Source organism: Manis javanica, chromosome 12 (assembly GCF_040802235.1).
Source record: "Manis javanica isolate MJ-LG chromosome 12, MJ_LKY, whole genome shotgun sequence".
In the NCBI taxonomy this organism is placed as follows: domain Eukaryota; kingdom Metazoa; phylum Chordata; class Mammalia; order Pholidota; family Manidae; genus Manis; species Manis javanica.
In genome coordinates this window covers 100761958-100787244 of record NC_133167.1, presented here as the reverse complement: position 1 = coordinate 100787244, position 25287 = coordinate 100761958, and the positions used below count along the sequence as shown (strand labels likewise).

Sequence of the window (25287 nt, the reverse complement as noted above, 5' to 3'; positions counted from 1 at the left end):
GCTGCTCTCAGAGGAATGTAAAGTATCATCTACAGAAGTTTTCTAAACTACTGAAAATCATTTGGAAGATTTTAGTAGCATAAGATCATATAAGCTTCCTCAAATAGCTGTATTTTGACCTAGCAACATGGTTTGAATGCAAAAGTCTCAGGCTATTTGTCAAATTCACAATATTTATTAAATTGTCATTAATTGTTACTACTGTTGAAAACTTTGTGTAAGATTCCTAGAGTTAATGAGATGCGTCATGAAGAAATGTAAAGATTATGTTAATTAGAAGAGATATTTGTATTTTCAAAGTAGGCTGGCTATGATGACCCTAGTGTGATGTTTGAGACTAAGCTGTCTAATACAAGCTTGATTACAATGGAATAAGTCATCATTCTGAAGGATATTTTTCTTGTTTTCTTAAAATTGCATAATTATACTGACTCTTTTCTGGAGTGAGAAATAGCTCTTCCAGTTATTTATATTAAATAAGAAAGTCAAATTGAATTTAGCTGGCAAATTATATCCCTGTAGCACTGAGATTTATGAGAAGGAATCCATTGCAAGAAGAGATTCTTATTTTCTTATTATCTTAGTCTTATTTTCTTCCATGCAGCATTAAGAAAAAATTACAATTTGCTAACTATTCAACATAAAGTGTTCATTTTAAGGAACCTGCTGTTTTCTCAGGGTCTGACACTTACCCCTGGCCCTGAACATGCATATAAAAGCCAAAGCCCCACACCAGTGTACACATTCTAAATGTCTTCCTTCCAGCTTTAAAATGCAGAGAATTCAGAAGAAAATTTTTCTCAGAGATGATATTTTGCCCCCTTTCTTCATTTTCCTTTTTTTCAGAATGAAATTCCACAATTAGTTGGCGAAATTTACCAGAATTTCTTTGTGGAGAGCAAAGAAATATCTGTGGAAAAATCACTTTACAAAGAAATCCAGCAGTGTCTGGTAGGAAATAAAGGCATCAAAGTGTTCTGCAAAATCCAGGGAGATGTTTATGAGACCCTGAAGGACAGATATTACCCTTCATTTATCGTCAGTGACCTGTATGAGAAACTGATGATAAAAGAGGAAGAAAAACATGCCTCACAGTTGATTTCCAACAAGGATGAAATGGTGAGTCACTTCTAATTTTCTGTGCCTGCTCTTCAGGAGTGTGTATACTTTGAGTATGATTAGGTGGGCACGTATTGGATAAGCCACATCTGGTGTGTTCCCCGGTCTTTTAGCATATAGGAAGGACTTTATGTAGAACTTGAGGGCGAATTAGCTTGTTGCTGCTGGTCGTGTGCACTTCTTTCTTCGTCCTTCTGACCAACTGGCGGCCCCTGCTGGCGCTGAGTCAGAGACCTCCCTGCCCTGTCTGCCCGAGAGAGCCCAAGCTTGACCCCTGAAAACTGAGGGCAGAAGATCCGCTGCGTGGGACGTTTGTGACTCAGGCCAGATAAGAGAATCATCAGTAGGACCTAGTCCAGCCCAAGAATAGACAAAGGATGGGGAGAAAAGGGAGGAGAGAACAACAATGTGGGAGGAATTACGGGAAATATTTTGGAGTTTAAAAAAAATCAGATGAAATTAAGATGTTCTGAAAGAAACCTTGCCCAGCCACACCTTAAAGTCTAATTTTCTTACAGTGTACTAGATCATTTTGGATAGCCACATTTGCCACCTCTGATTTGCTGTTAATGACTTTTCTGAGTCTTAAGATTTGTTACAGTAAAAAGAAGAATGTAATCACGTTGCATAGAAAGATTATATTCATTTTGGGTTCCTTCTTTCTGTCCAGTTCACTATATCTCAAGCCCTGAGGAACCAAGTGCTTGTTCTCAATGATATTAGAGGCTGGCACCTCTGAACTGTTGTTAAAGACATTCATTCAGACTTAAAAAAAAACCCAAAAAACTTAGTTACTTTGTTCTCTACATTTTCAGGGTATAAAGCTACTAAACTGATTGGTCCAAAGCCCATTACTTAGTGCATTTTATTTTTAAGACAGGAGAGTTTGTTTGAACTGTGTAATCTCTCTACCTCAAAAATTAAGTTGGTTAATATGCTAAATGCCCTAGAGAGGCTATTCAAATTAATAAAAACATCAATACCCAACAGATAAATTGAATAAGGACTTGTGCTGGCAGTTGCTATGAAAGAGAATAGTAAACAAACATGAAAAAAATGTCCAGCTTCCTCTAGGACTCAAAGAAGGTAATATTACTGAACTTTTGTCAGCTTCTACTCTTTGTTCCAATAATCACTCTTAGCTATGTATCCTAAGAAAATAACTAAAACATAGAAAAAAATTAATGCACAATGAAGTTCATCTCAGTCCATCTGGGACAGCAGAAAAGTGGAATCAACCCATGGCAGGAGCAGCCCTAGAAATATGCCTCAGAACATTTTCAACTCCTAGAATACTATGCAGCCATAAAAATGACAGATTTGAAGACTAGAGTATCCTCAGGGTATGCAGCATTGTATAAGGTAGAACACCCACTTGGATCATCTTAAGTCACTTTTGGATGCTCAGCATTTTACTTATAAAATGATCTCCCTACTGATTTGAAAAATACATTTCTAGAGAAGGGCTGAACAAAGTGTATCCTGAAGATAACTTGTGCTGGTAGGAATTTGGATATTTTATCCTAAAGAGACTGGCATGAGTTTTTTATAATATTCTTAGGAGACCTAACGGAAACCAGATCTTACTGTCTTTGTCAAAAGTTAGACACAGAGCATTCGGGTTGAGTTGGGAAGATGACTCAGTTGCCTTCCCTTGTTCCATGGATTCCCTTGGGTGTACTATTTAGGAAGTAGTGGAGTGGAATTTCCCCCCTTTCTCTAGGTTATTAAAGGTTAACTTTCCCCTGCAATTCTGAATACCAGTTACTTTGGTTCCAAATACTTGGTTTTTTCAGTTTGCTGAGAAAAAGCAGTCTGCTTCTAGGCTACTAGTACTTTGGAATAGTGCCTCATAATTTTATAATAGATAATAATTAATGAATAGTCCATTGTTATAAGATCTGGTGGTTCCTGTGACCTTTTCCCCCAGGGCCGGGGAAGTGAGGCTGGTGAGGAAGCTGTGGATGAAGGCGCCAGTCGGATTAACGAACAAGCCAGTTTTGCTGTGAACAAACTACGAGAACTAAATGAGAAACTTGAATATAAAAGGCAAGCTCTAAATTCTATTCAAAATGCACCAAAACCTGACAAGAAGGTAACTCTTTCACTTTCAAGGCTGTCTTTGAAAATTTCCATTTTTCTAATTTGATAAATATTTATTTTCAGTTTATGTTGAGAAGTGTCAGTTTCTTTAAAAATAATTTTACCTGTAAGTTCATTATTACTTTTTTGCTTCTGGTGTAGAATTTAAAAAGCAGTCGTTTTTAGTCTTTCATGACTTGGGATTTTTTTCCCAATTATCACTCTGTGTCCTCTTACCTGGCTTGCCTACATTACCTTTGGGGTAGCAGGCAAAGCTTTTTCCTTGTGCCAAACTCATTTCTGGAAGTAAATTAACTGCTCAAGGACAATCTTTTGACTTTTTTTCTTCCAAATGCTGAGAGTACAATTTAGATAACCTCACAGATGTATGCAAAAAAGAAATTGTTTTGCTAAAAGTCAATAGAACTGGAAAATTTAAAAGTGTAGACAGCAGCAGCTCAGTAATGGACATTTCTCAAATGCAAACAGTGGGGTGGCTTTTTACTTTGTGTTTATGCCTGTTTGGGTCCAGCAAGGAGGATTCTCTTGCTGACACTCTCTGATCTGCCAAATTTGATCTCCTTTGGCACTTCCTGAATATGTGGCCAGCAGCACAAGTGAGGAGGAAATGCATGATGCTGTGCTGGTCGCTGTGGAGAATCAGTGAAATGCAGAGTGTAGCACCTGCCGGTAGGGTGCAAGTATGCTAATTGCAGAACTAAAACAGGCTCACAGAAACAAAGCCGATAGTCACAGCCCTTACTGATGATAAAATGCAGGATGATGGTGTAGGCAGGGTGGGTTTCCTGCGGGCTTTCCCAGGAAGAACAGAGTCCTTGTGGATGGCATGTTCGGGAGAGTTTTAGGGCAAAGCTGCTCCCCTCAAACTACAGAGTCACATAACCATAGTGGTTTTCTCATATAAGAGATCCAAGGAGATGGTGAGCATAACATTTAAAAAAACTATTTATTTTTAAAAATTGTGGCAAAACATATAGATAACAAAGTTTTATTTTAGCCCTTTTTAAGTGTACTGTACAGTGTCAAGTGCATTCACACTGTTACACAACCGTCATCATCACAGTCTATCTCCAAAACTCATTTTAGCGTGCAAAACTGAAACGCTACCCATTCAACAATTCCTCATTCCCCCTGCCCCCCCACTCCAGCAACCACAGTTCTACTTCCTGTCTCTTATGAATTTAACTGCTCTGAGTACCTCAGGAGTGAAATCATATAGTATTTATCCTTTTGTGACTGGCTTATTTCACTTAGTATCTTCAAGGTTCATCCATTTTGTACTGCATGTCAGAATTTCCTTCCTCTTCAAGGCTGAATACTATTCCATTGCATATATAGATGACATTTTGTCCAGTTGTCCATCAATGGGCACTTGGTTTACTTCCATCTTTTGGCTATTGTGAATGGTGCTGCCATGAACGTAGGTGTACAAATGTTTCTTCAAGATCCTGCTTTTGATTATTTTGGATATGTATCCAAAAGTAGAATTACTGAGTCATATGGTGATTCTGTTTTTAATTTTTTGAAGAATCTCTATACTGTTTTCCATAGAAGCTGCAGTATTTTACCTTCTCACTAACAGTGCATAAGGGTTCTAATTTCTCTGTAACCTCACCAACACTTGTTATTTTCCATTTTTTACATAGCAGCTATTCTCATGGGGGTGATGGTATCTCATTGTGGGTTTGATTTCCATTTCCCTAGTGATTAGTGATGTTGAGCATCTTTTCTTGTGCTTTTTGGTCATTTCTGTTTTTCTTTGGAGAAATGTCTACTCAAATCCTTTGCCCATTTTTGAATCTGGTTGTTTGTTTTTATTGTTGAGTTTTAGGAGTTCTCTATATATTCTGGATATTAATCCTTTATCAGATATGTGCTTTGAAAATATGTTTTCCTGTTCTGTGGGTTGCCTTTTTGCTGTGTTGATAGTGTTCTTTGCAGAAAAGTTTAAAATTTTTAACCAGTTCAATTTTCCTTTTTTTTGTTGCCTGAGCCTTTGTTCCAAAGAAATCATTGTCAGTACAATGTTATGAAGCTTTCCCCTATGTTTTCTTCTAAGAATTTTAGTTTTAGCTCTTACATTTAGGTCTTAGATCCATTTTGAGTTAATTGTTGCATATGGTGTATACAACACTTGTTGAGAAAATTATCCTTTTTTCCCATGAATGGTCTTGGCACCCTTGTCAAAAATCATTTGACCATACATGTGGAGGTTTTTTTCTGGGCTCTCTATTCTATTCCATTGGTCTGTATATCTGTCTCTACGCCAGTACCACACTGTTTTGATTAGTGTAACCTTGCAGTAAGAAATAAGGAAGTATGAGTCCTCAAGATTGTTTTGGCTAGTGAGTCACCTTTGAGATTCTATATGAATTTTAAGGTGGATTTTTCTATTTATGCAAAAAATATCATTGGGATTTTGATAGGGATCTTAGCATCTTAGCAATATTTATTCTTATCTATGAACATGGGATGTCTTTCCATTTATTTATGTCTTCTTTAATTTCTTTCATCAAAGTTTTACAGTTTTCATTGTAGAAGTCTTTCACTTCCTTACGTTAATTCCAAAGGATTTTGTTATTTCTTAAGATGTTGTACATGGAATTTTTTTAAAATTTCCTTTTTGGATTGTCCATTGTTTATAGAAATGTAGCTGATTTTCATGTGTTGACTTTATATCCTGCTACTTTGCAGAATTATGTAGCACTTTAATGGTTTCATAACTCCCAAGATATTTTCCCTGTGGCAGATTATTTCCAAGTTGAGGGAGGAAATAATTCTAATAGAGAAAGATCGCACAGACCTTCAACTGCACATGGCAAGAACGGACTGGTGGTGTGAGAACCTTGGAATGTGGAAAGCTTCCATCACCAGTGGAGAGGTAGGTTTGACTGCTGTTCCTCCCAATTTATTTAAAAAGTTTGACTTTATGAAACAAGATTTTGTCCTGGAGAATTAAGGTTGAGGACAGAAAACTTTTATTTGTTGTTTTAGACGCCTTTATCCTGCCTTCCTTCCCCCATGTCCTGTCTGGCTCACCCGTGACTGGGAGCTATTCTAGGTTTCCTGGTCTAGATCTGATATCACTCCACTTAAGACAGAATGCTGTCCTTATTCACAGGGATTGTAAGCAATTTTCACATCGGAACAGTTAATTTTCTTGAATTCCCTTTTTTTCATTAAGGGTTGAAGTGAAATGGAAAAAACACTATTTGAAATTTGGAGATGAGAAATTAAAAATTGAAGCATTTCTGATTGTTTCATTCTGCTGACTTCAATTACTTGACTCTCAGTTGCTCAAAGATCTTTAATAAACAAATATTTTGTCCTTTGATTTAAAAAATATTTTGCTGTTCTTTAAGGGATAATGGGTAACAGTTTTTAGGATATATTGTATCCTTTTTCTTTATAAAAAATTATTTCTTTTAAAGAAAGATGCATGTGGTCATTTGTATTTTTAGTGTTGACAGCTCCTTCCATCCCACCTGCCCTACCATCAACCTTGGAGATAAAGGTCAGGCCCACCATACAGCACCCGAATAACAAGATCCTGAATGAGATAGTGTTAACATTTTGCCCTATCATTGTTTCAAATGCTCAGCTTGTTAAATTTGCAAGGACCTGTTTGCCTAGGTATCTTTGTTCATTCCTGCCTTTCCCACCAACCCACTGGGAAAAGAGTGGCTTGACATTCTTACTCAGGGTGTGGGGTGGGGGTGGGGGACTTAAAATCCACAACCTAAATTCACTTCTGGATTAGATAGTAAAACAATGAAACAATGTACATTCTCCAAGGGCTGTCCTGAAGGCACACACATTGCACGAGAGCTTAGCCAATGTCTTAGTATGTCGTTGGCCCTTAGCACCCCATGAAGGTAGGCTGCAGGGTAGTATGGCTTTTCTCTGGGGAGGCTGGGAGCAGTGGATCAGCGCTGAACCTTGGGAGACCATATAGAAGCCCTTGACTATTGCAGATGAAGTTATCTTTAGGGTGGAAGCCTAGGAAGGGGGTAGGCTCAGGGGTATGTGATGTCTAAAGGTGGTAGAGGAGGCCTATGGGGGGGAAAGGACACAAATTCTGTCACCTCCTCAGCTCTTCCTGGAGCTGCCCCTGACGTTTAGCAAGTTTTAAAAATAATTTTCAAAGACAAATACTAATGAGGGTGGGGGAGGAAGAGCCCTCATGGGTCACTTTGCCCTGGTGATTGGTGGTTACTCAAGAGCTTTCAATGGCACTTTGGTCAGAAAAGATCACAAGACTGGACCCCGACAAGTTGCCTGGCTTGTGAGTTCATAGTCCCATGTGGGACTAGGGAACTGTGTGGAGGAGGTGTTTACATCACACCAGACTCCCCTGAGTTCTGAAGCCCGCTTACCAGCTGTGTGATCCTCAGGCCCTGCAGTGACCTGTGTGTGTCTCCGCTTCCCCGTCTTAACAGTGGGATCACAGCCACATTCTCAGAGCCCAGTGGGCGCTCAGTGAATCTTGCATCTCTTTCCGTTGCCTTTCTTATTGAGCCTTTCTCTCTAATTCAATTTATGATGCTAATTCAAGCTTAAATTCAGTGTATTTTCTTTTTGTTTCTTATCTATGTCAAGAATAATAGTGACCTGAGTTATGATGGTGTGTGTATACATGTAAGTCTGTATGTATGTGTGTAGTTGTTAAGGAATTATCTGAATTGGAAGGTAGAGGAAATTATGTTTCCCAACATAAAATTTCATGAAAATAGAAATCATGGCTTGTGGAATCCTGAAATTTAACTGGGGAAGCCCTCATCCTTCTCTGAGAGAGGTTTGGTATATCTAATACCCTTTTGCTGTTTGTTTTTCTCAAGGAAACACAAGATGTTAAGTTTGGTATAGTTTATTTTGCTGTATAACAAATAACCATAAATTTCAATGGCTTAAGACAACACCATTTATTAGCTCACAAGTCTATAGGTCAGAAGTCTAGCACTGTATGACTGTGTTCTCTACTCATTTATCATAAGGCTGAAATCAAAATGTTAGCAAGACTGAGTTCCTGTCTGCAGACTCTGGGGAAAAATCCACTTCCAAGTTCATTAGATTGTTGGTAGAATCCCAGTTCCCTGTAGTTGTGGAACTTAGAGCTCTGTTCTCATACTGTTAAGTACTTACTCCAAGATCCTTTCCATGTGACCCTCTTCAGGTCACACAACATGTCAAATCCTCTTTGTACTTCCAACTTTATGACTTCCTCTCCCACTACTAGCCAGAGAAATCTCTCTGCTTTTAAAGAGCCCCTGTGATTAGGTTAGGCCCACCCAGATAATCGCCCTATTTGAAGGTCAGTTGTGCCATATAACATAACCTAATTGCAGGCATAGAATCTATCATATTCAGTCCTGGGACTTATGAGGGCATACACACCAGGGAGAGGAAACTGAATCTTGGGGGAACATTTAAAAACCTTGCCTACCACATCTGCTCACCATGCTTTTTATTGTATTTGTTTGTTTGTTTTCCCAAGGTTACTGAAGAGAATGGTGAGCAAATGCCCTGTTACTTTGTCTTGGTGAGTTTGCAAGAAGTTGGAGGAGTTGAAACTAAAAACTGGACAGTCCCCAGAAGACTCAGTGAGTTTCAGAATTTGCACCGGAAACTTAGTGAGGTATGAATCCTCGTGAACACGAGATTTAGAATTACTAAGCAAGAAGAGATCTAACAGTGCATTTCAGTTTTTACACGTAAGGAGACATTAATCTTTCTTGACGTTGATACTGGCAAAGAAGCATTTTCAGCCTGACATTTGGAAATCTCAAATCAAACTGTCTAGAGGACTGATAATTGTCTGATCCCCATTAAACCCCCCTAGAACCCCAGAGCTGGAAGAGCTAAGGGATTGTCTAGGGCCAGCTGTTTTGAACCTGCCAGTTGTGAGCCATTTGTAGGTAGTGAAATCAGTTACTGGTGAAGCAATAGAGAGAGCATAGAATATATTGGATTTCACATGACAAGCAAGGGAACCAGTGAAACAACATGGTTGACAGCACAAACTGAAGCCAGAAGGCAGGAGTTTGGGTCCTAGCTACGCTGCTTACTAGTTGTAGGGCTTGGGACTTGTCACTCTGACTTGGTGCCTCTTTTTCCTTCTCAGTGAAATACAAATACTGATAGCACCTACCTCACTACCTCACAGAGCGGTTGTGAGGAGAGAATAAACCCTCAAAGCATTTAGAAGAATGTGTGGCATGTGGTAAACGTCGTGTTGTTAACAGCAGGACTGAGCGCTGCTTCATAGAACTTTCTGGGCTATGTGTGTATTTCGTATATAGGATGTGTGTGTGTGTATATGCCTGTGTGGTGTGAGTTGCAATATGTATTTGCTACAGTGGGTTTTAGTTAAAAATGTTTGAAAACCACAGTCTAAGTCAATTCTTCTATTTGATCGATGAGGGAAAGTGGATCTATTACAGGATGTATCCATGCAGAGTGGCCAAATTAGGTGGTCGTATTAGCAATTCCTGCTCCTCCCATTGTCCTCAGATTTGCATCTTCTCTAATACCTCCTACTGGAGGTAATTGCCCTTTACCCCAGCAATTAAAAAGTCCTACTATCCCATTTCCTTTACATCCACTTTTCTTTTGCTCAGAATGAACTGATTGATATGGTAAAACCCATGGGTCACCTCTCAGGCTCCTCTTTTGCAAATGAAATATGTCTATTTTCTTTAACCTCCAAGGGTGACTTTTTTTTTTAACTCTTTAAATCACTAACTTCTGAATGCTCCAACTTATTCAACAGCTCTTAAAATGATGGTGGCCCAAACCGAATGGATTCTCCAACTTTTCTCAAATGAACTGTGGTCACCCCAGTAGTGTGGAAAGCAGAGTATCTTAACATAAGAATAAATTTTTCCCAAAATTGTTCAAATAGAATTGGCACCACAGAAAAATGCATAATTTGCCAGAGCCCAAGTTTAGCATCAATCTAGATGCTGATGAAAACAGAAGGAAGGAGGAGATGTAGGGGAGATTTTGAGAGAAAATAAATGTGGAAGATAACATGTTCTTTGAAAATCAAAAGCAATTAGGCTGAAGCATTACAGGAGATAGACCTTTATAGAACTCCACATCTGTCCTCTGGTCTCATCGCCACAGCTTTCCTCACGCGTGGCCCAAGGACTGGCTCCCCCTGGGGTTCCCTGCCTTGTGAAGGACCCTTCCTGTTGACAGCTGACAGGGAGCCCCTTCCAGGTCCCTGATGGGTTTGATCTTCCCTTCCAGCTCTCTCTGCCAGCTTCATTTCTCTAACATTTTCTCCTGAAGTTGAGCCCTGAAATGTAGAACGGTCTAGGGTCAATGCCGTTGTATGTGTGCTATTTCAGAGGGCTCTAAGGAGAGGCTCCTTTTCCTTCCCACCACCCGAAGCACTTACATGCCCTTGGGGAATCCCTTGCCTTGCCATGGCCAGGCCGGTGGGGCCACTGTGACCCTGATGATGGCCACGGAGTAATGGCTGAGGCAGGCAGGCTGTGCCCGCTTACTTTTCACCACCGGCCGATTGCATGAAGCATATTCCGATGGCCCCAGTGCCTGGGTGAAGGCTGGTGTTTGGAAATGGGGGCAGGGCCTGGACCATTTGAAGCCCACTGTCCTCTTAGTGTCTGAGGGGCAGACTGCAGGGTCCTGTGGGAAGTGGCATAAAGAACACAGACTTTACAGTCAGATGGGCCTGGGTTCTAATCCTGGATCAGGATTAGATGTAAATTTTATGTTAAATATGCCACACTCTTTCCATTGTCTAAGTTTGTCAACTTTGATGATTTTTTACAGAGATATCGTAAATGAAACACATTCTAATAGAAAGACTTTCTTCCTGTGAGCCGGGTGGCAGCCCTGGCATATTGTGCTGCCCGGTTGGGGTGCAGAGTCCCCCTTACCAGCCCGGCTTCCAGGCTCTCGTGGCCTGGGGGGAGCTTGAGCACTCTTGGTCGCAGGCCCCCTTCCTCCGGGTTCCCCGAGCCCGACCAGGACAGGCAGGTTTTCAAGATCTTAAATCTCAGAGGATTGAAAGTGCCGGAGGAAGAGACTTGGTCTATTCTAATTATGTCGCTAAATCGTCTTTTCAGATTAAAATGTCATTCGAGGGCACTAACATGTTCTATTTTCCTCCGCAGTGTTTCCCCTCCTTAAAAAAAGTCCAGTTGCCTTCTCTTAGCAAGCTGCCTTTCAAATCTATAGATCACAAGTTTATGGAAAAGTCAAAGAACCAATTAAATAAGTTTTTACAGGTAAGCACCTGAAAAGTTTGGATATGAGAAGAAAAATGAGTGATGTGGGATTAAACTGTTAGCATTCTCAGAGCTGGTTTGTTCCCTTCCTGCTCTCACAGGCCACACCAGATCCTCAGTAGCTTTTTTGTTGTTGTTGTATTTCATTTATGCTACACATACAGCAAATGCAGCTATCTCTGCTTTCACAGAGCAGACACACCCTCTTCAGCAGCACCCAGCCTGGGAAACGGACTATATCGCCAGCACTCCACCAACTTCCTCCCTGTCACCGCTCCCCCAGCCCACGGTGGTCCTGCTGACGCCCAAGGGCACAGAGAGTTACAGCTCTTGCTGAACCCCCTGTAGAGGCATCTCACAGCGGGCTCCTCAGTCTCCCTTCTGTCCGGGGGATTCAGTGCTGGTTGTGGGTCGTTGGTTTACAGGGCTGTGTGGGTCTTTCAATGCCTGAGTGCCCCCTGGCCAGCCTGTTCTGGTGTCAATGAGCATTTGGGGCATTCTCAGTGTGGGGCCGTCATGAGAAGTGCTTCTCTAAACTTCTGGTGCTTGTCTTTCAGTGAATATATGTGGCATGATACCTAGGAATTTGGGATTTTCTCTTTTTCAAAGTGGTTGTAGCAATTTTTATGTAAGGGTTCTGACTGCTCCAAGCCCCACCATCACTTATTTTCTGCCTTTTTCTTTTTGGCTATTCTGGTGGGTGTGTAGTGGTATCTCACCATAGTTTTAATTTGCATTTCCCTGGCCTCTAATGAAGTCAATAATGATGACTAATGCAGACTTAGCATCGTAGGAGTTTTGTGTGTGTTTGCGGATGTGAGTCTCGTCAGACCACGTGTGTTGCAAATATCTCCCTTTCTGTGGACGGCCTTTTCACTCTCTTAATGAACATAAATTCTCAATTTTAATTTAGTCAAGCTTATCAATATTTTCTTTTATGGTTAATACCTTTCAAACTTAGGATATCTTTGCTTAAGATTTGCATTCGAAAGTCCTCAAGATATTCTCTTAGCTTCCTCTAGATATTTTGTTTTCCTTCAGTCTGTTTTTATAGAGAGTAAGGTCAGACAAAGGTATGCCATCCTCAATAGGAACCACTATTTTTTTGTCCTTAGCGGGGGGCCCTCTATATTCAGAGTATAGTTCAGTCACTCAAAGCATGGACCTCAAAGCCCTTATAGTTCTCGAAGGCATGGAATTTTGCCTTGTAAACCACTTTTCCTTGTGCAGTCTTAGCTCGAAGTCCTGAGATTTTAAATAATGGATGTCACCAAATTTTTACTAAAGGCGGTATTAAAATACAATCATTGAACAGAAATACAGATCATAGTCAAGATAGGTAAGTTTAAGCCAGAGTTGTCTTGACAGTATTAGTCTCTTTTTCTCTCGTATGTTCATCTCTCCCTCCCTCCCTCCCTCCTAGTCCACCCTCACGTGCATTTGCACATTTAATCATCTGAGAAAGGAAAAGCCTATTTGTTGGGCTCAGGGGCCCAGGGAAGGCAGGAGTGGCACCAGCTGCCCATGCCTTAATCCCCTTCCTCTGAGGCAGAAGCCGCCCGTTCTCAGGCCAGTCTTCCGCAAGGCGCCTGACACGGGGCTCACGGGGATGCTGGTGGTGCCCGTCAGACACCGACCCCCATCCCCTGTGTGGCAGTATTGTGAGATCTCTTATTCTAGGGAGGCTCAGAGGGTTTATCCCACTTTTGTCAGAACCAGTATAATATGAACACTGTGGACCAACTCCCCTGACACTAGGACTTGATCTAGTCCTGACATCAGAGGTGTGCTGTGCTCCCCATGTGCCATTTGCCCTAAAGGGGGGGTCACATAAAAAATGGAGCAGTATTTCCTATTAGTTTATTCCTTTCTGAACCTCATATCTTTTAATACTAGACATTTTAACGTTCTCCTGATCACAGTGTTAATTTACTGTCTTATCAGTAGCCCTTGCTTGTGAAAACTGTTCTCCTTCCCTCTCTCTTCAGGCCAGATAAGTATATAAAGAACCTTAGGAAATTCCCAGTTTAAGGGCCAATAAAGAGTTATGTAATTACGTGAATAAGCACTGCTTAGAAGATGGCAGTGCCATGAAATAAAACTGGCCTGGCAGGCAGTGCCACCAGGTGACAACTGAAAGTTCTTTTTTCAGCTCATGTGCAAAATCTGAACATGGCCCTAAAAGGGTGGTTGAGTGGCATCCTTGTCTAATGTGCATACATGGCCATTGAAACACGAATGAATGGCAGTTAAGTTGACTTTCAAAGGCGGTGATCCCTGGATCTATAAGTTGTGTGCATATTAAGAATTTGTTGTGCTGAGCAGTGCAAACTGGAGCGAGTTCTGTTGCCTGCACACTGTTTGCTCCAGAGGAAGATGAGTGCATTCCGTTTAATCTCCAGAGGATTGTTTGCCTTTAAGATAATTGAGAACTGATCTAAGACCTGTTATTTGGGGGCAAATGGAGGTGGTTTTGGGCTCAGAATTATGAGGACAGTAAATCCCGCGAAGCACTGAGTTCTGCCTGGTGTGCCTGGACTTGTGGTAGCCCCTGAAGCACAGCTGTATTCCCCCAGGAGTAATTCATCCTCTTCCTTCCACAGAATCTGCTTTCAGATGAAAGACTATGTCAGAGTGAAGCACTTTATGCCTTTTTGAGCCCTTCTCCTGACTACCTCAAGGTTATTGATGTGCAGGGGAAAAAACCCACTTTTTCATTGTCCTCATTTTTGGAAAGACTTCCTCGAGACTTCTTCTCCCATCAGGAGGTGAGCTGTCTACAGGTCAGACCGATTTTGGAGCCTATTTAAGTGAATGTCTTTTTGAAAGCTGTTTGAAGTAACCGACGTTTGTTGAAAGCATGCTATTAATGGGGAAAAAGCAAATGCTTCCACTTTCAGTTGTTATCACTGTATTTTGGGACATGTGCTTGTGTTCCCCTACAAGCCACTTGGGAGAGTTAAGAACCAGAAATGAAAATTTACGACAAGGTACGTAAGTGAAGTGTGGATAAGGAAGTTCTGTAGGAGCCCCTGTATAAAAGGAGGCCCAGCCTGTCCCCGGAGAAGGGGGCTGTCACTGTGGGGAACCTGGAGCTAATATGGAAGGTTCAGGACAGGAGGACGTGTTGGTGGACAGTCAGTAGGTCCCTGGAGGGGAGAGTTTCTGTCATGGGCTGATGAACATGAGGCCAAGAGTAGAAGGAGGCCAAGGTAGGTCATGCCAGGCTGAGGAGTTTAATCTGAGGGAATGGAAAGCCCTGGAATATTTTGAAGTAAGGTGAATGTAGCAGTGACCCATAAAGGTAGCAGAATGAATAGAGAGATTGCAGATATTTGTGATCTTACATTCTAACCTCAGGCTTCTGTCCAGAGGAGGCTCCTAACTCACGTCTAGGCCGCTCAAGCCCCTTGCTGGCTCTCCAGGAAATTGCAAAGACCAGCTCTGAAATTTGGCATCTCCGTAGTTCACTGCCAAATGCCACTGCCTCTTCACCAGGACAGGTTTAATGAGTTTGGACAGAAAGAAGTGAGGATGGAAAGGAGCATGCTACCTCACGGTACCCTGGGCTGGGAGGAGAAATCAGGGCGCCCTTGGGCCTCCCTACCCAGGGGTCAGGGCTCTGCGGAAACCTCTCCCCTGCCAAGCATCTCTCCCACCACTTTCCTTCATGGCCCCATGGGTGGTGTCTGGCTCTATTGGCCAGCTGACCTCTGTCACCCATATTCCTGAGCCCTTGGAGTTTACACCATGGCTGGGGTCACTCTGTGGAGTTACTCTCTGAAGATGGGTGCCGGCCGCCGATCCCCCGTCTCCACCTTCTCCCACCCCTTTGCAGTACTGACATTTCTGGGCTTCTTGCAAAGTTGTGCTGGCTTAGGGAACACCTGCCCTGTGACTTCTCAGTCCTTTGCTCTGCTCATCCAGTCCCCAAGTGCTGTCATTAGCCCTCTGGTGAGACCCACAACTTCAGGTGTTACCTCTGCAGACAGTAGAGCTAGCTTTCTCTGCTGTCCTTCCGCCTGCTGGGTCTGTAGCTGTGTGAGAGCACCTAGACACAACTGTGTGTCCGTCCGCTGGCCCACAGAGTGACAGACCACTGAAAGGCTGGATCCGCAGGGTGCTTATTTACTTTAGCTTGGTGCCCGGCATATGATGAGTTTTGAACTGAAACTTGCAGATAAGCAGATCAGGAATGAGACTAGCTGACATACAGAATAAGAGCTTGAATCAGAGCTTTAGAAGTAACAAGAATACTTTAAAAAACACATTTCTTAAAAAAAGAAATAGTGCACATCAAATCCATTTAAGGTAAAGCCTTACTCGTAAAATGCAACATGGTTAGAAAACTATTTTGTTACATACTAATTCGCTCCTTATTCACACAGTGGCAGAGGTTTTTTCAAAATTATTTTAAACCTTGAATAAGGCTTACAAATTCAAGCTTCTCCCTGAGGTTAGATAAACATTTTGCCCTCTGTCGAAAATGCATGGATATCTGCGTCTGGAATCTGCGTCTGGAGAAGTTGAAGGATTTGTCATGTTGAAATTGTTTGGAATCTACACTCGAAAGGGAGAACAGGCCCACCGGCTTTGCCGAACGACCAGCTCCTTGTGCCTTTTCTGTGTCCCCAGGAGGAGACGGAGGAAGACAGTGACCTGTCAGATTCTGGTGATGATGTGGACGGCAGGAAAGACGCCTTGGCTGAACCATGTTTCATGTTGATCGGGGAGATTTTTGAGCTTCGAGGAAGTAAGCCTCTTTGTCACTATTCATGCTATTTGCTGGTGAAGTCATTTAACACTTAATATCCCCTTTTCCCCCAAATCAGACGCATATTTATATTCATTCAGCAAATACTTTGAAGGACCAAACAGGTACTACACTGTGGTAGGATCTGAGGATACAGCCTTAAGGAACTTAGGTCTGGATTTGCCCTGCACCCCATGTTCCCCTGAACAGAAGGAGAGAGTGCTTTGAATTTTGTTTATGTGGCTTAGCACAGCCTTCTTGCTTGATCAGCAAGAGATACAAAAAAGATACTTTTGCATAGCAGAGGAAGAGCCCTCTTGTTAAAGGTGAGGTTTTGGTGCTGTCGAGGTGGTAGTGCAGCCAGGCCCACAGGACTGCCTCAACCTTGCCTTTTAACCACCTCACTTCCCCTAGAGAAGTGGCTGTCAGTGGAGAGGTGGGGGAATTTTGTCCCCAGGGGAGATGCGGCGATGTCCGGAAACAGTTTTGGTTGGCCCCTCTTGGGGGAGGGCGCTGCTGGCATCCAGTGGGCAGAGGCCAGGGATGCTGGCTGAACAGCCTGCAGTGCCAGGCCAGGATGCAGTTACCCTGCCTTAAATGACAGCAGCGCCGAGGTGCGAAATCCTGCCCCAGCAGTCCCTGAGGGAGATGTACTCACAAGAAACCAGAGCAAAAAGAGTACAGAAATACTCCTTCATGAAGACCTGCTCGAGTGCCTCTGCCCCAGAGCACTACTTCCGTGAAAGGTCAAACCGGCCTGCTCAGCTTAGTCTTGAGTTCTGAACAGAACTCTGCCCGCCCACACTTTCTGCAGTTCAGTCATGAGGCCAGTATACGCGGTCATACTTGCAGCCTCAGTCCTAACCAGACGAGAGACAGGCGCCTAAAGGCCCCCAGCCACGTAGCAGAGGAAGCATCTGAGAGGAGCAGGGGTTTGTATGGTGCCACACGCCACCAACCAGGAAAATGCCGCCCTGAGAATGTCCTGGGCTCTGCCCTCTCAGATCAGCATCTTTTTCCCATGGGGTGAAGCAGGTGGGAGGAGGTGGTCCCATATAGGACATGGGGCTGTGTGTCTCTGTTTGTTTATAAGCCCTTAATACATCACTTACAGGATTATTAGCAGATGAGAGAACTCCAAGGGTTATTATAAACTTAATCTTGTTTAATCCTCACCGTCCATAATAATGCCTGGTCCATACAGGGGGATCAATGAATCGCCTAGATGGAAGTACCCATAAATGAATAAGCAGGAAAATTTAAAAGGGCCAGAATGAATTATGTTGACCACTGCACTTTTTCTTTCCCTAAGCCAAAACTAAAACAATCAGCAGATACTTTGGGAACCTTTTGTTTTAAATATTGTTCTGTGGCAGAAACAAAAATATCTGAGATGTGCATTCTTCCTCCAGTGAATCTACACTGTATGGTTCCAAAAATGTAATCCACATTAAGCAATAGGCATAATTAAATTCTAAACTATGCAGATATTTACATACAAGGATGTTCATTTTAGCATAATTCCAGTATGAAAATTTGGAACTAAGCTAAACTTCAGAAATAGGGGATGGTTCAATTAGGAAATGCCGATATGATGGAATATCATCCAAATATTGGAGATCTTTTCAAATGAAAAAGCTTTAGCTGTTCCATATTTCAGACACCTTTATATATTGATGTTTACCTTGATTCAGTGTAGGCAGGAAAACGAGTCCTCAAGATATACACTGATGCTTAACTTGACTCAGGATAGGCAGAAAATACTGGTTAGCACTTCCCCCCACCCTAAGTCTGCCTTTCCCTCAGGGAAATCTGATCTATTAAAGCCCAAATCCTCCCCGTTTCCCGCAGAGGAGAGGAGAGTGAAGCAGCACCCCTCTAGCCTTCTGGTCAGTGCACCCTGTGATGCAAAGAGACTGAGACCCGGGGGGGTGTCCCAGCCATCAAGGCAGGAGCAGGCCTCCCAGTCCTGTGTTGGCAATGTCATCTGCCTGCTCAGAAGCACATTTGGTTTTGCTAGTGACATTTCAGAGGGCAGTAAATAGAACGTCAATTATAGCGAGATGTGGTTTATTTGCCATCAGTAAAATCCCACTGCAAAAAAAGTCACTGCAAAATCCTCCGTGGCTTTGAACAAATGAGCCCTTGGAAGGAGTAAAGGGCTATTTTGTGGGGGGGTGGGGGGTGGCATTGGGAGAAAGTAATAAATAGAGTGAGGGGATACTGGAGATGGAAAGATATTTGTAGCAAATTAGTTTCTGCTCCAGTTCTGTATACTAAAAGGGACCAATAATATAGCCTTTCAAATATTTATAACTGGTCACTCAGCTGTCTGCATCCTTCCTAGTAGCACATGTCCTCAGACCCTCTGGGTATGACCTACCTCTCTCCTGGCCTAGAAAGACCGAGTGAAGGTGTCACCATGGACAAACACGCTCCTCCCGTCTGAATGCCAGCCTAAAATGAATAAGTCTGCATGCTGGCGGCATGTGCTGAATTCCATAAAAAATTGAGGCATGGTTCTGACTCCAAGACTTGACTTACACTTAAAGGATTAACAACATTACTTTAACTGGATGCTTAGATCATTAAAAAAGTTGGAAATAACTTTAGAATCTTTTAAAGTCTTAGTACCAAGTGTGTTAATTGATTTTTGTTTGTTTGGCTTCCCTTGTCCAGAGTTGTTTGTGAATTTACTGCTTTTAGGTTTTCTCAGTGGTACAGAAGCCCTGAACTCCTGGCTCTATTATAGCCAGGTCTGAATTTCTCATGCTTATGTGTCAGTAGCTAAACATTTCAATGAGTGGAGGTGAATATTATAAATGGAAAATTTGGTTTATATTCCAGTTTGCAGACCAAAAATATCCTTTGCCTTCCTTTGGTTTATATTTGTATTCTTTACTTGTAAAAATGTGTCTTTGTGTTAGGGAATTAAGGGGCACTATAATTCGCAGTCACAATATAGGTAGGTCACAGGGAAGGCAGTACAGCACGGACAAGACAGGTAATGACTCTGTAGCGTCTTACTACACTGACTGACAGTGGCTGCAGTGGGGTTGGGGGGGACTTGATAATATGAGTGAATGTTGTAACCACAATGTTGTTCATGTGAAGATTTCATAAGATTGTGTATCAATGATACTTTAATAAAAAAAATCTGTCTTCATGTTAATAATAAAAGTTTAGCTTTTTGGAACCCTTCACAATGCTCTCTCATATAAAATATTGGCAAGACCGTCAGAGAAAAACAAAACAAAACATGTTAATACTGCTTTTTTCCAGATGAGGAAACCAGGCTGGCACTCAGAGCAGGTTGGGAGGTGGCACAGGAGGGGTGTGAATTCACATCTCCCTCAGGAGCCAAGCTCCTCACGTCTACCTTTCTTCCCCCAGACGAAGTGATCTGTAAACTACTCCAAATGGGAACAGTTAGACCCACCAGGTCATTAATATTTCAACACATTTGTCAGCGTTGGGCTACAGATGTTTCTCTTGCAGAGCAGTGTGTTGGAAAACTGGGCTTAACAAGCCAGACAGAAATGTAAAATAGGAATTGCAGTGTCTGCTAGTGGAAAACAGACATGTTGTCAGTAGCCCCAAGGACATCCGAAGTAAAGCATTATTTCTGCTTGCTAGCTCAGCTGTTGTTTAGGCACTGAAAAGCTGTAAAAAAAACTTAGGTTTCATCTCATTCTTTGCTAAGTAGAAAGTGAAAGCATGGAAGAATTTTTCTGGGTGGAGGTTTGTTCATCTCAGTCCCCACTCTGCAGATACATAGCCTTAGTGTTAGGACTCAGATTGAATTAAATGGCAAGATTTATGCTTTGTGCAGCTATGAAAATGTCATTGATTGTGCTATCCTGTGATAATACTTTTCCTCTGATTTCTATTTTAGTGTTTAAATGGGTGAGAAGAACATTAATTGCTCTTGTTCAGGTCACTTTTGGAAGAACCATCAACAAGTGAGTTGTATGAAATTAATATTTGAATGCATGCCCTACCCTTTACCTTGGCAGTCACAGCACCTTGTGATATAGTAGCCAGTGATTACTCTGATGGTATTTTATTTTCTCTTATTTTTTGTTTCTGACATGATTCTAAGATTGGATGGGAAAGCAGATTTCTGAGTGCATGGGGACCTCGATGAGAAAAGCTGGAGCTAGGTCCGGCATCTGGCTGACGAGGGTCAGCAGGTTCTGGGAGTACTTACTTGATGACTGGTTTGAGCATCTTGGGTGCAGTGATTTTATGTCACCTGGTGGCAACCAATTTAAAGTTTAGGTCCTAAGCCAAAATGAAAGTAGGGTGAGCATCACTTTGCAGATACTTATTTGAAGGGTAATGCAAACCATATTTTTTCTTAGAGTTGGGATAACATTAAAATGGCAAGTTGTTAATATTGGAGGACCCACCGGGTGTGCATGTGTATCGTATAACACCACGACAAGCCTTATGTTTGTTTTAAATTTTATTACAGAAACTATGTATTTTCCCTCTCCATATATGTATATTCTAAACTTTATTATATAAACCATATATATATTCTCTCTGTATATGTATTATGTATATTCTAAACTATATTATAAACTAATATAACTATATTACATTATCCATATACATAAAATTTAACTCTATACCCAGTACTCTTCAAGCGATAAGCATTATGACTTCCTGCACAGTAAAAATGTGAGTGAACTGCTAAAAATAAGGGGGGAAAAATCACTTTTGGGTACAGCAAAATATGTTTCAAGATGAAATTATTAGATTTTCCAAGTGAAAGATTAGTTGTCAAACAGAGGCACCAGGTTAATATGATAATTTTTTTCATATAAATCTCATAAATTTTTATGGGAAACATAGTGGAGAACATGTTCTTCATACTCATTTGCAAATAGAATATATTTTCCTTGTGGTCATAAACCAAAGTTCACTTCTCTATTTCTAAGATTTAAAAAAACATGGTGTTAGTGGCTAATTCAGTTGACTTAGTATCATAAGCTTTTGTTTTTTAATCAGAGAAATGGCCTGTTTAACTTATGGTTTCATTCTAAGGCAAACTTCTTTAGTATTGGCAGGCCTTGTATAAAGAAATTTCCAGAACGGCCCTGTTTTTCTCATTACTCCAGACTTGATAATTTATTTTCCTTTTCAGTTTCAGCAAATCAGCATTCTTGCCTTGCTCCTATTTATGATACTGGCTCTTAATTATAAAATGAGCAGCTGTGGTTTGTGAGTGGTGAACACACTTGGCAGTTATTTTCATGGAGCTGGAGGAGAGGCATCCTGCAGAGAATTTTCAGACTGTTAATTTCAATGGGCTTTTTATCAGGTAGAGAATTTATGAAGCACCTGGCCCTCTGCTATTTTTGCCTTTAGCAGATGATGACGCATCATAAAATTAAGCAGCAGTACAATATGTGCCTCTTGCCTTGTGCCAACTATAATTTCACAAACCAGAAATGCTTCAAAAGCTTCCTGTGGTTTCCTATGGCTAATAGAGAGTCAGACTTAAATTGATAGAAAATACTTCAGTGATGGCTTTCAGTAAGATTCACCTAATCTGAAGTTGCTAATTGAAATGTTCTTATTTCTTCACGTAATGCCAGTGAGTAACCCAAAACAGTACAGAAGGAAACATTTCTGCTTTTATATAGATTTTTCTCAAGCAGGTCAGCAGGCTCTCTCTTAAGCAGTAGTCCCACTAAATTAATAATTATTTGGTCTGGTTACAAACTGAACAGTTCTAAGCAACATGGGGAAGTATCTTAGGAGTTACTTGCAGTTACAATCCATCAGCACAGTTTTAACTCAGTAGTTTACACTTCCATGGTGACTGATTACTGTGTGCCAAGGACGAGGCTTGAAAACATCTACTTTAGACACTACTTCTGAAAACCTTACATTGTCTCTTTAAAAATCTGGTTGGGAAGAGAGAGCCTTAAAGTGCTTTTTGATTTACTATTTATTATCCGTGACTTGAGTTTGAAATTTCAGGTCTTTCTGGCACCCAGAATCTAAGATGATTCTTTTCCCTTTCCCAACAGAGAGACTTCCTCCTCCCAACATCACAACTACTCTTGGGCTCTTGAACTGTGTTTACTTGTCTCTTGACAGAGGAAACCTGTAATTGGTTAGGTCTGGACTAATGACAAATGAAATAGGGTTGTGTGGAAGACCTGGGTAACCAGATAAAGGCCCTTGATTCGTAACTGTGCAAGTCAAACATCTCCCCAGTTTTCATCCCCATGGAAATTTGAAGTGGCCAGATAGCAGTGTATGTTTTCAAAGCCCTTCACACTGCGGTGAACGGGTACCTTTTTCTCCTCGGCTCCGGAGCCCATGAGCTGTTACCCTGGGTCAGGTTACTCTGCATGGTGTTGCCTGCCATAGCAACACCGAGAGAGAGCTAGTGAATGAGCTTCATTCCTCCCCAGGACTTTAGGAGCTCAGGGAAGTTTTCCAGACCACTTTTAACAGTCGTTAGATGGCTTTATGCTTATCTGGGAATTGTTTAATCCCTTCTTCATATTTAAATGATAATCGTGCTGGATACAGTATTCTTGGTTCAAGGCCCTTCTGTTTCATTACATTAAATATATCATGCCATTCTCTTCTAGCCTGTTGGATGGCTTTATGTTTACGGTTGATAGCACTTCATGGAGAAATAGAAATACTCAAATATACTGAGTATTATGCACAGTCAGAGTAGTTGCAACTTCAAACAAAGCAGTCCATCTTCTCTCAGCTCCTGTCTTTACAGATTAAAAGGTACTGCGTGGCAAACATCTGAATTCAGTATAGTGACCAGTGAACATGTAAGCCCCAGGAATGAGGGCCATCCACTGTCACCTAAAGAAAAGTAACTTTTAGAGCCAGAGTTTAAAAATCCAATTCCTAGTATAGGCATCAAACACTTTAGATCAGGCTATGTCTTAACCTGCCCATTGATTAATGCCTTTTGAGAATAGAGGGTAAAAATTTTTAAAACCTTATCCGAGAAATATTTTTCTCTTAAAAGGCAAATCCGGGACACAGTGAACTGGATTTTCAGTGAGCAAATGTTGGTTTACTACATCAGTGTTTTCCGGGATGCTTTTTGGCCAAATGGGAAATTGGCCCCACCGACCAAAATCAGAAGCAAAGAGCAAAGTCAGCAAACAAAACAGAGAGCGCAGCAGAAGCTGCTTGAGAACATTCCAGGTGAGGCCTGAGTTCTGATCCTGTAAGTACAGAGATCAAAAGGGAGCATGAGCCCTACTGAGGCATTTTTCATTTGTCTCTCTCAGGAAACATTATTTACAATAAAAAAAAAAGGGTCACCTTTTTTCAAAAAGATTTTCCTTTTAATCATGTCTTTTAAATCATGTAATATACTAAGAACCTTAAGAATTGTATTGATGATAACAACTTTCTTCTAAGTAGAAAGATGTTTCAGAACATATAATTTTGTGCTTTAAGAATCCTGCTAACATACACTGCTTTGAAAGCTTGATTTGTAACTGGGTAGCAGTGTATTACAATTGTAGTTTGTATAAATGCATTATGTTGAAAAATTCTAAATTAGCATATTTCTCTTCAAACGTTTGAAAAACATTATTATTTGTATTCTTCATGCCCCAGTGCCGTTATTTATTGTGTACACATCATGTTATAGCTCCTTCACCAAACAGCTGTGCAGTATGCACTTTAGCAATGAGAGCATAGAATATAAACCCTATTTTTCAGATATGCTTCAGAGCCTCGTTGGACAGCAAAATGCCCGTCATGGTATAATAAAAATATTCAGCGCCCTGCAAGAAACAAGAGCCAATAAGCATCTGTTATATGTGAGTAATTTAAAGCCTATCCCAGGATTAACTAATGTCTTCCATTTTATGTTTCTGTTCACACATTGGGGTGATTTTAATCCTTTGTTTTCTTAAATCATTCTTGTTAGAACTCTGAACCCATTTTCTCTGCTTCATTTTTGTCTGTGTTCAGTTTGGTTTAAAAGAAGAAAGAAAAGTACTCCCAGGGGATACTAGCTGTGTCTCCCTTGACTCTGATGAATGTAATATTTCTGCGTGATGACTTGGTTTTCTTACTTCGGCAAAGCAAGGTGTGTCTGAGCCATGGATCTGACTGTGGTTAGCAATATTAAATATTGTTGATGGTTTGAGAATGGTTAAGAGACCAGGAAATAAAGCAAGCTGATGCTAAATGGAGTTTATATGATATTAATTCCTTCTGTTTGAGAGTAACTTGTTTGGTGGGTAGTCTCAGACCTAAAATTAGACTTCTCTCTTAGGCCTAGATATTTAGAGTAAACACTCAGAGAGAAAACACATTTTTCTACATTTTTTTTTCTTCTTTTCTTGGTCCAGGTGCTGATGGAACTGCTGCTAATTGAATTGTGTCCTGAGCTGAAAACTCATTTAGATCAACTTAAAGCTGGTCAAGTTTGAGACTGCACAAATAAACCACCAGAGAAATGTCTGTGTAATAATAGACATGAAACATTTTCCTCTTTTCCACAGAGGGCTTGACTCGGAACCACACTGATTCCTTATTTAGTTACCTCCCTCTAGTTCTCTGTGAAGTAAGCGGACTCGGGCAGGGTGGGGGAGGTACCCGATGCTATAGCAGGCAGCAGAAAAAAAGCACTTGTTAATTATTCATTTTTATTTTAATAATAATAGAAAAACTTTGAAAGTTCACACAATGATTAAGATGCAATGTTAATATGTCATAAGAACCTAGGAAATATTTTAAATATTTATGAAAACAGTTTTGTTTTAAAATGACAAACTAGGAATATTGTACAGTTAACTCCCTCAGCGAGGATTCTGAACATTCCTGTATTATTTCATGTGTATTGAAGAACATTGTGTGCGATGCTTTGTGTAAAATTCTTGTGGAAATTTTATTGTCTTTATTTTTTACCAAAGATTTCCCATAGTTTAAAGCCTTTGAAGCAATAAAATATAAAAATGAATCACAGGGTTCTATGATGTTCAAGATGCTCATATCTTAAAAAAAAAAAAGGTTAAAATACATAAGGCAGTTTATGTATTT

At 41.0% G+C, this 25287-nt stretch overlaps 1 protein-coding gene across 3 annotated transcripts in view; it reads left to right on the top strand.

The window, feature by feature from the left end:
* Nucleotides 1-25207, top strand: part of SNX25 (sorting nexin 25) — a 96895-nt gene extending 71688 nt beyond the window's left edge. The window contains exons 9-20 of one of the 3 annotated variants that reach the window (XM_036996606.2): nucleotides 847-1119; nucleotides 3050-3214; nucleotides 5972-6103; nucleotides 8717-8857; nucleotides 11367-11480; nucleotides 14084-14248; nucleotides 16116-16233; nucleotides 20129-20195; nucleotides 23252-23433; nucleotides 23959-24059; nucleotides 24214-24331; nucleotides 24597-25207. In XM_036996606.2, the coding sequence (XP_036852501.2) occupies nucleotides 847-1119; nucleotides 3050-3214; nucleotides 5972-6103; nucleotides 8717-8857; nucleotides 11367-11480; nucleotides 14084-14248; nucleotides 16116-16233; nucleotides 20129-20195; nucleotides 23252-23433; nucleotides 23959-24059; nucleotides 24214-24300 (1545 nt within the window). In that variant the 3' untranslated portion in view covers nucleotides 24301-24331; nucleotides 24597-25207. Of the gene's footprint in view, nucleotides 1-846; nucleotides 1120-3049; nucleotides 3215-5971; nucleotides 6104-8716; nucleotides 8858-11366; nucleotides 11481-14083; nucleotides 14249-16115; nucleotides 16234-20128; nucleotides 20196-22277; nucleotides 22508-23251; nucleotides 23434-23958; nucleotides 24060-24213; nucleotides 24332-24596 lie in introns of those variants that run through there. The other 2 variants (XM_036996614.2, XR_012124025.1) reach the window with 2 other exon arrangements.
* The last annotated feature ends 80 nt before the right edge of the window (nucleotides 25208-25287 follow it).